We start from the raw sequence: 16,350 nt of genomic DNA, 5'->3' as shown, positions 1-16,350 counted from the left end.
CAAGCATCATACATTGCCCATCCTCATCAGCAACAAATATTTTCAGATTTCACCCATTCATCCTTTTTCCCTCCCTCAGTCTCATGCTTTTTCATGTATTTTGAAACCCACTTATAATCATATTTTGGCACATTTCTAATCTTCAAACACATTGGTGACCTTGTGTACTGGAGAGAAGGTGAATACAGGCCATCTGGTCTTTCCACAAGTATTTCATAAAAGGAAGAAACATGGCTAAGGCAAAGGGATTCCACTTCTCCTTGCCTATACATCCATAGGTAGCATTTAGGTGGACTGATTTGCAAATTAAACTAAACCAAGATGTCTTTGCATGAGGAATCTCTCTATGCAAGAAGGCAGAAAGGGGACTTCACTCTGAAAGACTTGTCATTGGCACAATTCTGGAGCAAACATACAAGACGTAGTAAGACTTTTACCATCTTTCTTTTTTATTTTATGCATCTCTCTCCAATGCCTTTTTAAGTGGTTTCTGGAATTTTTGTTGATTTTCATCTTCCTGCATTTGCCTCTATACTGGCATTCACCATTAGATCTTTCCCCTTTTTCTCTTAAAGATGTAAAATAAAACAACTATAACAGAAATAAAGGAACATTATAATAACATAAAGGGTAAAAAAACCCATAATAATCAAAATACAGGCTTGATTTTTGCAACTTTAATCTTCTTTCCTCCCCTCCCTTCCCTGTTTTGTACAGAATGCATCAGGGTTCTACGCAGAAATAGATGGAGCAAAAAAGGAACTGCAAGAAAAAATAGCCAACTTGTCCCTGTTTGATGATGATCTGGTAGAAAAGGCTATGCATCATGCACAAAACCTAAGAAGACTTGCTGATGAGCTGGATGGGTAAAATTTAACTTCAGCAGACTCTGTTCATACAAGTGCCACTTACTGAACAGCTGAAAAGACAAGCAGAAGCACAGTGGCAATGAATAGCCACTAAACAAATCAGTGTTAAGTCTTGTGTAGAAGGACTTGTCATGGTCCACAGAGAACAGCTGAAGCTGAGCTAGGCAAAATCTATGGAACTTTTTAAAGAACAAGTATATATCTTGCATTACATTCTCTCTAGTCTAATTGGGCATGTTCTCCTCTTCCTATAGCAAAATAGGAAAGGTGGATTAGTGAAAAGTAAAATAATACAAGCAAGATTAAATGGAGTCTGCAGAAACTGCTTATGTCAGTAAGTTCATTTACATTAAAAAATGTTTAGTGTTACAGGGCACAAAATGAGCTTCAAGATAATTTTATTCCAAGAACAGTTTTACAGATGGAGCAGTTCTGATGCTCAGTAGGTTGTGTCCCAATGAAACTGGCTCACAACAACATCAAAAACTCATTGTAAGTCTTTCTATTTTGCTGGAAGATACTAAGTGCATCAACATTGCACCAATTTACTAAAAAATCACTTCTAGATTTTTTTTTTTTGCAATTGGGACTATCCATGAAAAAAATCACTGCTGTAAATGAATTCTTAAATAAAATATGTCACCAAATTCTACCTTAAGTAATATCATAGGCAGATGCTTTTGGAAGATAAGCTTACAACTACATTTCAAGTATATTATCTAAATACCAGTTGTTTCTTAATATTTGTATGCCCTAGATAGGAGATTAAAATAGAGAAAAAAAATAACAGATGGTCTTCTTTTAAGCAATTGTATAAAGCTGACATCTGAAACTGCTCTATAATGACACACAAACTACAGAAACGTAAAAACCAAACAATATGTTCAGTCTGAGATCAGCTAACTGGGGACAGCAGACTAACTTAAAAAAAATACCCCATATAGCTACCCTTCCTCCCCTTCCAAAATAATTTCTAAATTATCACCAAGTCCAACATGTTGGGAATTTCACAAAAAGCAAACAAAAATAATTACAAAATACCCAGATGGAATAATGCTGACTCTATTGTTTGTTGAGAAGATTGTCCTGCAGTAAAACTTTAAGTCTTTAAAACACTTAGTCTGTCTTCAAAACATCTTGGGTTTATAGGCTTGCTTTATTAGCCTGTTAGGCTTTTATTTGATAGAGTTCATTGTTTTGCCTTAAAGGACTTTAGCAGAAAATTCTTGCAATAATGCTGAATCTGGAAATTTAATAATCTCTCTCGGTGTGCAAACACTTTGAAGTGAATGCACACATGTGCAAATACATCTATATTTAGAATCTATTTCTAAAATGTACTTTGAAATCTGCTTATCACCAGAACATTAAAAAATAATATTTATTCAAAATTGTTAACAGATGAATGTTGAGCCCTGAACTATCTTCTGTTTGGAATGTCCCCTGAAGACCAGTTATCACCTAATACGCAGATCAAAACCATGCCATTAAACCATGTCGTTTCTTTCAGTCTAACTTCCTGAAAATTCTCAAGGGGTAGTTCTTCATCTGATTCTCCCCTTTCCCCACTTACCTTTGGAAAATATAAACAGGACAGTTTCACAGCTATGCTGGTCACTGAAACACATAGGTCTTTCCATTCATGGATAGGAATTATTCCTAAAGAAGGATTACTGATAGACCTGTTATTCTGTTAATTTATGGAATATCTAATCTAAAAGGTAAAAGATGGGTAATCATTTGTTGCTGCTCACATAAATGTTAAGGGCAAAATTCTCAGCGTTAAATGGCAGGGAAGACTCTCCTATCCACACAGTTTTCATCTGCTTCAGACTGGACAAACACAATGAAGAGAATACCAGTTAGGCCAAGTACATTTATGTGTGTGATTATGCAGCCAGAAACTCTTTTGATTCAGTTTGGTTTCTTTCACCTTTTGCTCTCTTTTTAACAGGAATTTGTATGGTGTTGATTCAAATGGTTTGGTACAAAGGGCAATCAATGCTTCAAATGTGTATGAAAACATTGCTGGTTATATTGAAGAAGCCAATGAAGTTGCACTATTGGCACTGAACACAACAAACCGGGTCAAGGATGTAAGTAATTTTCATAATCCCAGCTTTTATTTTACAATGTTTCAGAGACTTCAGGCACCTAAGTGTAGAGAAAAAACAAATTTATCTCAACTGGCAGTATTGAACTTCTCACTGCACAGTTTTTTCCTTTATTATTTCCTGAATTTAATCCCATGCAGTTAATTATTCTTCCAGTCTGAAGTCCCCTGGTATTTGAAAAGACACAAGAGGTTCTTCTGTCTCTATCCCATAGGATGATGCTGCTCTGTGCTGTCACTCACATTAAGACATTTCTGTGAAATTACAGATAACTCCCTACTCCTGTAGGATCCTGAGCTGGCATTTAGTGCTTGAGTCCTACTTCACTCAGTGCCATGTGGCAGGAAATGTGGTCAAGACACCACTGCATCTCATAGAAAACCAGGCTGAAATGGCACAAAGCCCACTCATACACTCAGTGTAAGGAGTAGGATGCTAATTTCTTCTCTGGCCTTTCTGCTCAAAAATACTTTCTACAGCTACAGGCATATTTTTTGTATGCCTGTAGCTGCCAACCTGAATACATGTTATTTACCAGCAATTTATTAGTGGGATAGCAAGAGGATTTGGGTAGATTAAAGGGGTCTGAACCCCAGAGGGCTGAGGGATTTCAAGTCCAGCCCTCTGTTTCTAGCATACTGCTGCAGACTGCAAGGCAGCTCCCCATGAAGTAAAAGTATTCATCACCTGTCTGAGATGACAGTAGAAATGAACAGTCACAGTGCCTAAATAACAGGCAGCATTTAGTCACATTGACTAAACTGGAGCTGATAAATTACGAAAATTTTCTCCATCTTTGTTACTCAGTACTGTTGTTTGGAAAACCATACATTTCTCTTAAACTTTCTTGAAACAGAAAACTTTGCTTTTCAGACTTTTTTCCAATCCAACTGCCAGTCTTAAATGTTTAGAAAGCAAATCAAACTGCAGCGACTTTGCAGTTGCATTTATATGCAGGTAAAATATTGTCCACAATTAATCATAATAAAGTGGAATATTTGCTAAGGATTGTTCTGACTTTCTTTTTTGGAACATGCTTGCAGGCTGCAGTTGGAATTGATACTCAGGTCATTTACCATAAAGGCAAAAGTGAAGAGCTTCTCATCCGAGCCATGCAGCTACAACGGACAGCACATGACAGTAAATATACATCCTTTCTACTTTCCCAATCAGCTTATAGCCATTAAAGAAAAAAAAAAAAAAAAAAAAGCACATTAAAATAAATTTCAGAAGCACATCACTAAGCAGAACTACTGCTGCAACAGAATAGGTTATTGATTGAATTTACCACACAAAGTACTTGAAATGGCCACGGGCACAGTTTGAGTAGCTCGTGTTTTGTCATTCTACTAGATACTGATAGTTTATTTCATTCATGAAAAGTCCATTTCAGATACAACTACCGTTTTAATATGTGACCCTGCAAACTGTTGTTCACTGGTAAATGTACTCAATTATGGAGTTCAATTAAAATCAAATCACAGCAGCTTAAATGTTCTGAAAACTGGATTTCACCAGTGGAGGGTAATAATAAATGTTAGAGTAGTTTGGCCTTTCTTCACTGTAAATGAAAGAAAGATCTAGAATTACAGAATTACTTTTGAAATTTTTCAGGACAATTTGAGTTCCTTAAAACTAGTCCTTTTTACCAGTTGCAGCTATTCTCAGCATTTCTGGTAAAGCAAGGACAAAGGGTACTCCAGGTTTTTGGAAGACACCCTGTGGAAAGCAGGGGTGCTGTAGGGCTGTTTTTTCCCTCAGATTATGTAAAGTCAGGAATGCAAGCACATCCTAAATGAAAAGAGGCCATGGTATACTGTTTATGGTATAGTAAATGCCTAAGGAAATGCCTCCCCAGGATTGAATTTACCTTTTCAGATGCCACTTGGACGCCCGTCAGCTGTTCCCTCCCTTTTGTCCCCACAGGCAGCAGTTACAACATTGCAGACACCAGCTGGCAAGTCAATGGCACCTTTGCCAGAATGAATGCCCTGCGGAGCCAGCTGATGAGAGCCATCGCAAAAATGCAGTCAGCAGAGACAGGTTGGAAGAGGGACTTCATCTCTATGATGCTTTATCTTCATACATTCGAGAGCACATTTTTATCTTCAAATATGGATATGATGTTGCTACTAAGAGCTCGGCACTGTGGGCACTTAAAAGAGTTTGGCTGAAACTGCTAGACCTAGATATCAAATACGCAGCTTTAACACTTTCAGAATGAAATTAAGTGTTTTGTCACTGAAATTTTTAACATTCTTCTTGAACCTTGTGCTGGTCTTGGCTGCAGTAGAGTTAATTTTCTTCACAGTGGCTAGCATAGGGCTGAGTTTTGGATTTTTGTTGAACACGGAGTTGATAATACAGAGATGTTTTTGTAGCTACTGAGCAGGCCTTACACAGAGCCAAGGCCTTTTCTGCTTTTCATGCTGGTGAGGAGACTGGGGATGCATGGGAGGCTAAGAAGGAGCACAGCAAGGACAGCTGACCCCAACTGACCAAAAGAATATTCCATTCCATACGACATCGTGCTCAGTGTATACAAACTGGAGGGAAGAAGAGAAAAGGGAAGGGGAAGACAGAGAGTCGGGAGGGATGGGACACACAACACACTTGAATATTTGAAAGAGTTCATTTCCTGTCATTCCCTATTTGTTCTGTAGTGGAGGCCAGAGAGCGTTTGGAGCAAGCTCAGCTGAAGACTGCAGAGGCTGTGAGTGCTACCACAACAGTAACACAGGCTACAACTCCCATGGATGAGAACGTGAGGCTGTGGTCCCAAAACCTGCAAGACTTCCAGCACAATTCAGAGGCATATGACAGTGCTGTGCATTCAGCTGGGGATGCAGGTAGGGTGACCTGAAGTTTGCCATTCCTCAGTGTTAAAATATCAGGGAATCATCGCAATAACATGTTGTATGAATTGTTTATATTGCATATTCATTGCGTATAATCTTCTAGCATTTTGCTTCCATGAAAATCTTCAAAAATTAGCAGTTGTCTAGGTCTTGACTATGTTTTAAAAACACTGGATCCTCGGAGACTTCCAAAAATTATTTATACACTTAAGTGCTGAAGTCTTACTGAATTCTAACTCATTTTTATCAGGGTGCCAAGGTCACACTGAATGGTAAACAGCTTGTTTAAACACTTCTTGCTATTATGGTTTGTGATTTAGGGTTTTTTGTTTGTTTGCTTTTTAACATTGAGAAGAAGTTGAAAACAGAGCCCTTTTGTCTTCAGGAGGCAAACATGGAGAAGAAATGGTCCCTCACTTGATGAGCTTGTAGTCTAAACAAAGGCGTCAAAGAGGATAAAGGAGGAAATAAAATATTTAAGCAGAGTGATTTCTGGAGAAGCTTGTAAACATCACATTAATTCCACTTTTATTACTGGAAACATTGGGAAACTTATCATGAAAAATTTAAGGCAAATAAAAAGACAAAAGAAAAGCTAAGGCAGACTACAAAATTAAAATGAAGATGATAGGCAAGAGCAGAAAAAGAGACATGAAAATGAAGCTGAAATGAAGTGACTGTAGAAAGAAGGAAAAGAGTACTTGGGGAAGAAAATAATCAATCTAGAAATGAAAATATCTGGAATAAAAAATTGATTACAGCACCACTATTTATTTTTCCATGTATTCTTGACTCTTCTCAGGAGTCTCACTAATCCTCAGATATTTATGGCTAGGGAGGTTGGAAGTCTAGAACAAGTAATTTCCTTCACATTTTTGATGATACCATCACCTGCAGACCTGTTCAGTGATGTCTTGCCTACTAAAAGTGCCCTAGAGAAATTCCATAACTTCATTGACTCTGTCTCCAGAAAATCTGAATCTCAGATCTACTGCCCTAAATCCTTTCTCCTTCTGTCAGGAAGTTTGCAACTCAAGTGTCATTTTACTGCAAATGGTGTTATGAGCACCAAACCCAACATTGTTTCTAGTGTTCCAAAGTCACAGTCTTCCCTCTCAGCTGGGGAATTCCAAGAGTCATGTTATTTTCAGAATTCCATGATCCATAAGACCCTTACCCCTAGTATTTTTGGTTAAATGAGTGCTCCCAAGAACTAGTATAGAAGTGGTTCCCATTACAGGAAGAAATTTAGTGCTATTCAATATCCCAATTTCTGGCTCCAGAAGTGGGGGAAACTCAGATTTCTCCGAGCTTTTCAACAAAAGGAAACAGGGAACCTGTCCCTCTGGGAATGGGTAGGCTCACTGCTAGTCACTGCACAGAGCTCCATAAGAGTGTAGTTAATATAACAGCTCTTGTATTGGATTGCATTGCTGTAAAATGTTTTTGATCATCACTGAGTAGTTTAGGCTATGGGCTCTGATTACCATGTGAAATAATGCAAATGTGGGTATGATTGGCCTCCCAGGAGGGAATGGTATGATGAAAAACTTCCAAGAGAAACAGTGTGCTGTAGCTTACACATGAGCCTGTTTTATTCACCTTTACACTTGATTTACATTTAACATTTTCCCTTGCCAGCTTAGTGGGTAGAGCAGCAAGACAGACTGCATTTGGCTCTTCATGCTCAAAATGCCAACAGACATATAGGATTCAAAAAAATCTGCTCATACTAGCTCTTGTACTGGAGGAAACATTTCCAGCAGCATTTGAGGTGCTCTGTAAGAGTGAATCAAGTTAAAATGGCCAGCTCTCCCTCGATTATGTTCCCAAAAAGGGAACAAGAACAGCTCCTATGTGATGTGCCTGGAAAAAATGTCTTCTCTGTGATGGTGGGTTTGCAGGTCAGGAGTCACCTTGAAAATATTTCTTCCTATCTGAGCTCCTGGAGGACCTGCTGACCACAAACTAACTGTTGGAGAGATGTTAATATCCAACCTACAGCGAAGTGTGCCCTAGTATATTTGTGGAAGAAGCTTTCCCATGGCATTTTTGCTCTGAAGGCATTTGATTTGTTTGTTTAAAGGTATGATGAGATGTTTTTGCCAGAAAGATCAGGTGGAAATAGCTGAGAAGAGAGATCAGTGCCACAGAGGAGGCTGGCACAGGTAGTGCTCCAGACAGATGTGATTGTGATTCACAGCCCGGGAAGACAGATGCAGACATGGCAGGCATGGTGGAGCATTCCCAGATCAGCTGTGTATTCTGCCAGGAGTGGTTGATCTGACAGGAGGAGTGTCCATCCAAGTCCTAAGGAAAGTCATAACAAATGTTCAGACAGGTGTCTGAAACACCAAAACACCCGATCTTCATGCCAATAACAGTACCAGGGCAGCTGAAGCCTCTAGGGTGGCATGCCTGCCCTGCCCTTGAATAAAGCTTGTACTTGGTGCTTGGAAGGGTGAGAGCATATCTTGGCTGTGCAGTTTTTCTGAGAATAGTCCATGCTGCCATTGTGCAGGGAACTGGTGGGCTTCTACAGAGAGGGTGGCAGACAGTTTGGGAAGGAAAAAGTAAAAGGGGAAAATGTCTGGAAGGCTACAGTCAGGTTATTTCCTCTTTGACAATTTCCCTTCTATTATTTTTTATATTTTATCGCTGGGTAAGACTAGTTTTCCACTCTCACCTTCATCTCAAAGACAAAAATCAAAATCAGTGTTCTACTGTGTTGAAGATTGACATTATAAAAGCCAAGAGGAAGAGATTTATACTGAGATTTCACAATAGTTCTAGTAGTTACAGATGTTAGTTTTGTGTTTACATATTATAGGAGAATTTCAAGTTTAATACATCAGATTTCAAACAGAAAAGTCAGGTTTTAAGATTGTGGATCAAACACAATTCAGATTCAGATGCAGATTGTTAAAAACAAATAATTGGCTGCAATTTGCTAAATCATTTTCTCAGATTGCAATGTCTTTGCCTTAAAAATGGAAAAAGGTAAAGAAAACTTCCTTTAAGTTGATTTGAGTTTTGTTGGGGCTTTTTTAAGTAAAAAATTTAGCACATTTTGGGATCACCAAAATTTACTGTAAATTTCCTTTCTTTGAGGATTAATTAAAATCATGATATTTTTATGTAAACTAAGCTTCATATAGAACAGCTGATTACTAAGTCCTGCTACATAAGGCCTTTCAGGACTAAATGGAAAAAAGTGAGGGTCTAAAGTTCTATATGGCCCACTCCTAGACTTAACTTGGAGAGTGAAACACAAATGAAAACAGCCAAGCAGAGACAGAACAGGACTGACAAATACAGATTTTTCACTCTATCCAAAAACAAGCAGACTTGTAGGACTCTGTGGTGTATTCTCATACTCTGGGTTGATATGAACAAGGCTGAGGCTTATTCAATGCAGACTGGAAGCACAGAAAATGATTAGAGACTGCTCCTCCTCTCCTGTTTTTTATACAGTCTCCTATATCTGATGATTAGCCCCTTTACTGCCTCTCTGCAGTCTTCATCCAGAAATGTTCAAGGCCAGGGTGGGGCTCTCAGCAATGTGGTCCAGAGCAAGGCACTGCTGCCCACAGCAAGGGGGTTGGAATCAAGGGATCTTTAAGGTCCCTTCAGACACAAGCCCTTCTATGAGTCCCAGACAAAGGTAAAAATACAACGGGAAGAACACAAGAGCAGGTGGATGTAAGTTGGCAACCCCTAAAATATAACTTTAGACCCTACAAATCTGGTCTTAACCTTTACAGTGAATCCATGTCATTAAAATTAGCTCTGACTGCTGGATCTTTCCTATATGCACGTAGCTTGCAGCTAAAATCGCATTTCATTATACTCAACTCCTTGTACCTACATTTAATTAAAGATGAAAAATGATGTGATGTGTAAATATCCTTCAAAGGGCAGCATGTCATTGGAATCTGATGTGATAAAATTGGATTATAATTAAGGGTAGTTATTTTACCTTCTTGATAATTTTTCTGCTTATCTTCCTGGGAAAGGACTTCTTTCACTTTGAACACGACAGAGCCCCTGCATTTCCCTTCGATGACAATGACATTTGCACATGTACCACCAGAGGACACAGCAGTGAAAGACCAAAGGTCCAGGACTCTAATTCATGACCCCTGGCAGATGCAGGAAGGAAAGTTAACGAGGTTACCAATCACAAGGGCTGGGGCAGGTACTAAGCACAGTTTAGGTGCACATGCATCATCATCATCATCATCATCTTTCTATTGTTGTACACCACAGCACGACATTGGCAGTGTTTCTGTCATGAGAATGGACTATGAGCCACAAGCAAACACATCTCCTGTGCAGCCACTGCTGCTGTCTGGGTGATGACCTCTGGGAGGCACACATAGCTGAAAACAGCCTATACATCTCCCCTACTGTGAATTTGAAGAGTTCATGAACCATAACTCTTAGATGCAGTTCCCAGGTCAACCACAGATATCCAGCGAGATGCTGAACAAATAATCCTTCTGCTCCAGTTGCCATAGATGTAAAATTAGGCTTAACATTCATTTGTCTTGAAGGAAGATTAAAAGGTTAAAACTATTAATGTTTGCTGAGTTCCTCGAGGAAAGTATTACAGAGGTAACACACCCCAGTATTACCTATGAGTCCTAAGAAAACATAGCGTCCTTTGTGTGAACTTATTTCCAAAAACTTTAGCAATACCAGATTCTTAGAAATCATTACCCTTTCAGAAATCAATGCATCTCACACATCATAATTATGGCTTGGTTAGAAAGCAGAAGGAGACAGAAGAGCTAAGAGGATAGGGTGGAATATTCCTGATGTGAAACCAGTCTTTCAAAGGGGGAAAAAAAATCTGTCTCTTCTTTTCTAACTGCAGTGAAGAAACTTACAGAAGTTTTCCCTCAACTCCTGGACAAAATGCGCAGAGTAGAACAGAAGGCACCAGCGAACAATATTTCTTCCAGTATTCAGCGGATCAGAGAGTTAATTGCTCAAACCAGGAGTGTAGCAAGCAAGGTAAAACTTTTGGGACTTTTGGTTAATAGTGCTAATAATCAAATCTTACTATAACCTCCATTTTCTTGGGCTGTGCTAGAAGCCCAAGCCTGAACATTGTCACCTCCCCAAAACTGGATGAACAAAGCACATTGGAGGTCATTAAAATCTTTACAGTTACTATGTGTAAGCCTTTGACATTATCATAGTATTTATGGTAGACTATTGTTACTGTAGTAGCAGCTTGACAATAAAGATTTGGGCACAATGTATAAGATGGCCAGAACAACAAAACCTAATTACCTATAATTTGTAGGCAAATTACCTACAAAGCTAATTACCACGAGTAATAATTATAGCAATTTAATGTAAGCTTTTCTGAGATGACAGCGTTTTTTTCCTTTCTTTTGAATTAATTTTCTGCAGGGTTAGAGAATCCTTGGCTCACACATATTTAATAGAGAAAAAACCACTTTCATTACCATACATAAATAATGAGGGTTTTTTCTCTAACAAGAAAACCAAGGTCAAGTATATTTGAATTCATTCGTAGAAACAAAAAATTCAGCGCATTATTGTATGTCCACAGTGCTGGCATATAACTTGGAAAAATCAGTTTGTGTGTAGTGCTTGACTGTTCTTTAAAATGTATTTTGTGATTCAGGTATACTGTGTTTAAACTTGAAAACATTACTTCATTTATGTAGAAAGCATTTTGAACTAAAATGAACAGTTTTACAATTTTTTTTTAGCATCTCATAAATATCACTGTAGATTCAATGATATAACAGGATTACTCATGAACAGAAAATGGTCGTGCTACTCCCAAAGCAAAGAAATAAATTATGGGCAGAAGTTTTATAGCTGTGTAAGAATTTCATTATGTGGCATACATAGTAATGTAGCCCTGATTCAACTAAGCACACATCTATCTCCCACCAAAATGTAATTTACTTTATGAATATGCTTAAGCAGAGTTCATTAGGACCTTTAATCAATTTTAAAATTACTTCCTCCATAATCTTTCAGGAAAGATTGTTACAAACACACAATTTACATGCCAATATATAGATGCCAACTCCACTCTTGCAGTAAGCAAGGCTGCTGGCACAGCATTGTTACACACTTACCTTAAGTAACAACCCCAGGCAACAACACCTGTCTCACTTTGCCCATTTGCAACTGCAGGTCCAAGTCTCTATGATGTTTGAAGGCCAATCAGCTGTTGAAGTCAATCCAAAGATCAACGTGGAAGAACTGAAATCTTTCACTTCCATGAGCTTGTACATAAAGCTCCACAAAGACAACCCACAACTGGCAGCCTCTCCAGACAGATTCATTTTGTACCTCGGAAACAAAAATGTAAGAGAATAGCCCAGTTAACTTTTATGCAAATATTAAAAAATATTAAATCAGTTTGAAATTTATTTGCCATTAGCTTTTCCTCTCACTGTTTCTTCGTGTTTCAGAACTAAAGGTGTCTATTCTCTGACGATCATTGATTTTGTGACAAGCAAAGAGCAAGGGTTCCTGAGACCCCTGTCCTTGAGACTTGTCACCCCAAACAATGAAGGATTCTCTCTAAAAAGCAAATTAGACTGCCTGGCAGTGTACTGCTTTGATTGTCACTGCTGCGAGCCACACTTGCTATGTCCTCTGCCAATACCGAGGTGCTCTGAAGCAGTTAATGTCACCTGCCTGGCTTCTGTGAGATATGCTTTAATCAGTTTATGCTGCTGACAGTGTCAATTCCAAATCTCTGAGGTCACAGGCCCGCAAGATAAGCAGACTTCTTTATCTGTGGCTTGTGCTGCTGTTGTACACTCTGTACACTCTTGATCACTACTTTGAAATAGCTGTTCTTTAAACTGTGGTTCTGAAAAGAAAAAAATCACAACTCACAAGCCAGGTATCATTCTGGCAACCTATTACTTGGGAAGGTAAAGAGCCAGGCTTTCATTTTGGAGCTTTCCTAAAAAGAATATCTACTGAATATAAAGTAAGTGAAATGCCTCTTGGCAGAATATTTAATTACAGACTAATATTTAGGCTTTAGACTATTTCCTGCACATGGTGCTGCACACTAAATAATGATGAACAGCTTCCCATTGAACATGACTTATTCATGGTCAGCAGAGAACTCATGACCTTGAATTTACCTCAGTCAAAATGGATATAAAGTAAAATATCAGAGGCTTTTTTTCTGTACAGTTTGATGTGGGTGAAAGCAACCAATTAGGAAATAAAGGTTTTGTTTCTATTTAAATAGTTTTCGGTAATATATAAAGGTGTCATTCAGTTTATCAAAGCTTACCTTTACTTATGTTCTGCATTACATCTCTTTCAATGTTGTATCTCTAACATCCCTCTCCATTGGTGTTTTAGGCAAAACATTACATTGGTCTTGCAATTAAAAATGACAACCTTGTGTACATTTATAATCTGGGGGGTCAAGATGTGGAGATACCTCTGGATGCCAAGCCAGTCAGCACCTGGCCTTCTTACTTCAGCATCATCAAAATTGAGAGGTAAAGTGGTAACGTGTATTTCCCCAAAATCAAACAGTTAATGGGAAAAGTCAAGCAGAAAAGGCTGTGTCAGAACTGCTGATCAGGAATTTTCAGTGCCCGGTTCTACTCCTACTGAAATAAATGGAAATTCTTCCTGCTTTTGAAGAGCCAAGACCCAAGGGGCCACAGGGAGGAAGAGATAGTGTCTGTGATCCCTCCCTTTTTTTTACCTCCTGATTACTAGTTTTCTGTAAAGATATAAAACCCTTCCTGTTTTCAGTTACCTCCTGAGTTGGAGGCTTGTTTGTTCTTTTGTAAGTCTGACCAACATGAAATTCTCTTCTCCTACAATTCTTTTCTTCAGGATCGGAAGACACGGCAAAATGTTTTTAACTGTGCCCAGTCTTAGCAGCACAGCTGAAGAAAAATTCATCAAAAAGGGAGAGGTTCTTGGTCCTGGCTCCCTTCTTAATTTGGAACCTGAAAATGCTGTTTTCTATGTTGGTGGAGTGCCTCCAGGCTTCAAGGTTGGTCAGACAAATATTCTCTATTAAAAATTAAATAGTGCAAACTAATCTTGCTGGACTTCCATTTAAACACAGAATTGGTAGATAAAGAAAAAGCCCTTATTTAGTCATTTATCATCTTAGAACTCTATCTTTTAGCCATGGTAAAGAAGTTCTGCCTAGCATATTTTGTCATACAAGTATAATGATCGGGTGTCTGTTAGCTGCTGTTCAGATTTCCTGGAAAGTACTAAAAGGAAGGCTTGCTAGCTGTTAAACAGCCTGCATAAAGAAAGGCTTATTAGTCCAACCTCACTTGCAGGCTACCAACCACTATTTTTCATTGCTAATGAGTTCTTGGTACTTAGAATTTCTCTTTTACAACTGTCACAAAAAATGTATTTCTAATATTAGGATCTTGTGGGAAAGGACCAACATAGTCATTTGTTTGAATTTAAATTATCACTGATTTAAATCCAGATTTATAACATGAAAAGTTGCCAGAGCAAAATATGTCTGAAGACCTGTGTGAGACAGTAGCATCAGTTTAGTTCCTAATAGTCAGCATAAATTAGCACCTCACTTACCTGCTTTTGTGAATGTACCAGTTCCTCTTTGGGAATTTAAAAATTGCTATGAATGATCTTGGTTGTGAAAATCGCATGGCTGAATAAAAACACACCTAGAAAGACTTTAGAGAATCCTAAATTCTTTAAGGTAATTGTAGCAGGTTCTAAAAAGATCCAAATACTGATCCACAAGCAGCTCTCCTAAAAACATAAAAACAAAGAAAGAGTAACTCAATACACTTACGCATTCCTGGGCTTGGCATTGTTATGACTACTAGATATGTGCCATGACAGGAATTTTGGACTACTGAGCCCTGGGTGAAAACTGCCTGGGAATAGGACTGAAGACTGAATAACAGTTTCATACACACATGCACATACAAAAAGTCATCCAGCAAATGAACCCTCCAAGTCTGCTCCAGAGCATAGCAGAGGAAAAAGAAAAGAGGAGAGTGAAGTGGAAAGGGAAATAGGAAGAAAAGGATTCATGGTATTATTTGATAGGCATATGGGTCCCTTCCCCCTTAGAAAAGGATACCTCACGCTTTTATTTATTAACATAGAGTTTGATTTTTTAAAAGCTTTTTGCTTTACTGTTACATACTTCACAAATATGAAATGCACAACTTAACCACTAGAACTCCCATGCTTAACACAATTTCAAAGACTAAAAGAAACAAAGGAAAAAAAGAAAACATGATCATTTACCAAATGTATCTTGTGCTCCAGATAAGAATGTAATTTTCTTTTACAGCTAATTATATTCTATATTGCAGTATTACCATTACTAATGTATCATAAGAAAACGGAAATAATGAGATGATGAAGAAAAGCTACTCACAGTGATCAAACTCTGAAGTACAAGAGGCGTTATTATTATCACACCTGTTCCACAAGGCATAATATTTTAATATAAAAAGAATGGTCTAGGTCTGTTAGCTCTATTCTTTTGTAATTTTCCCCTCACCAGTGTGGCTGTTTAAATTCCATTTGCAGTGACCTTTGTTAAAAGAAAAAGTCTCTACATCCTGCTAACTGTTCAAAATAATACCTTACTGAGGATTACCCACTGGCACAGATTTTGAATCCCTGTCTCCTGGGTTTAAAGAGCTCTCTCATTTCTCTCTCTTTAATTATGGTATGGAGTTATTTTTCCGGCTGTGAAGGATGTCTATGCATTAGATATGAAATATCCACTGAGTTATTCAAATGCATTGAGTAAGCTCTGTTATTAGTCAAATCTTAGCCTTTTTCCCTGTTTACAAGCATGTTCCCATCAAAACTACAAAAGAAGTTTTTATTTGCAGTTGCCTTACCCAGCCTAATTCTCTCACTGTGCAACCATTTATGTGCTCCCTTTCTACTTACAGCCAAAAGGCCATATCACGGTAAGGACTGTGAAGACTATTCTCAGCAGTATCAACCTTTTCTTTTGAAAATACAAACTGCACAGGGACCAAACTGATCCCAGGCACAAATGCTCTCACAACGCCCAACTAAAGAGTGCCTGCCACCCTTCTCCTTTTAACACTTCCTTGTCCTCTGCACAGCTCCCTCCCAGCCTAAACCTACCTGGCTTCATCGGCTGCCTGGAGCTGGCTACCCTGAACGACGATGTGATCAGCCTGTACAACTTCAAGCACGTCTATAACATCGACACCACCACATCGCCACCTTGTGCCAGGTAGGGGACAGTCCCATCCTCACTCTGCCGCTCCCGTTTCTCACAAGCGCCGGTCCTGATGGCTCATTCCTGCTTCAGATTTAAAAAGTGAAGGCGGTTTTGAGTTGTCCCAGAAGGAAGTTGGTCGCTCTTAGCTCCTAATTGCATCGACAAGTTTAATTTATAAATATATTTCTTTATTTATTTATAAATATATGTATGTATGGAAGTTGGACTCCTTATGAGTCCCTTTTAGCATGAGA

The 16,350-nt window shown here is 38.4% G+C and overlaps 1 protein-coding gene across 1 annotated transcript in view; it reads left to right on the top strand.

Annotated features, from left to right (window-relative positions):
• The window catches only part of LAMA4 (laminin subunit alpha 4), a 99,381-nt gene that overhangs the window by 56,176 nt on the left and 26,855 nt on the right, over positions 1-16,350 (top strand). The window contains exons 13-22 of the mRNA XM_038131716.1: positions 718-866; positions 2,824-2,965; positions 4,027-4,123; positions 4,910-5,026; positions 5,647-5,832; positions 10,721-10,860; positions 12,028-12,201; positions 13,225-13,367; positions 13,714-13,876; positions 15,975-16,108. Coding sequence (XP_037987644.1) covers positions 718-866; positions 2,824-2,965; positions 4,027-4,123; positions 4,910-5,026; positions 5,647-5,832; positions 10,721-10,860; positions 12,028-12,201; positions 13,225-13,367; positions 13,714-13,876; positions 15,975-16,108 — 1,445 coding nt within the window. The remainder of the gene's footprint in view (positions 1-717; positions 867-2,823; positions 2,966-4,026; positions 4,124-4,909; positions 5,027-5,646; positions 5,833-10,720; positions 10,861-12,027; positions 12,202-13,224; positions 13,368-13,713; positions 13,877-15,974; positions 16,109-16,350) is intronic.

This window comes from Motacilla alba, chromosome 3 (assembly GCF_015832195.1).
Source record: "Motacilla alba alba isolate MOTALB_02 chromosome 3, Motacilla_alba_V1.0_pri, whole genome shotgun sequence".
NCBI classification, from domain to species: Eukaryota; Metazoa; Chordata; class Aves; order Passeriformes; family Motacillidae; genus Motacilla; species Motacilla alba.
This window is presented reverse-complemented; position numbering and strand designations above follow the sequence as displayed.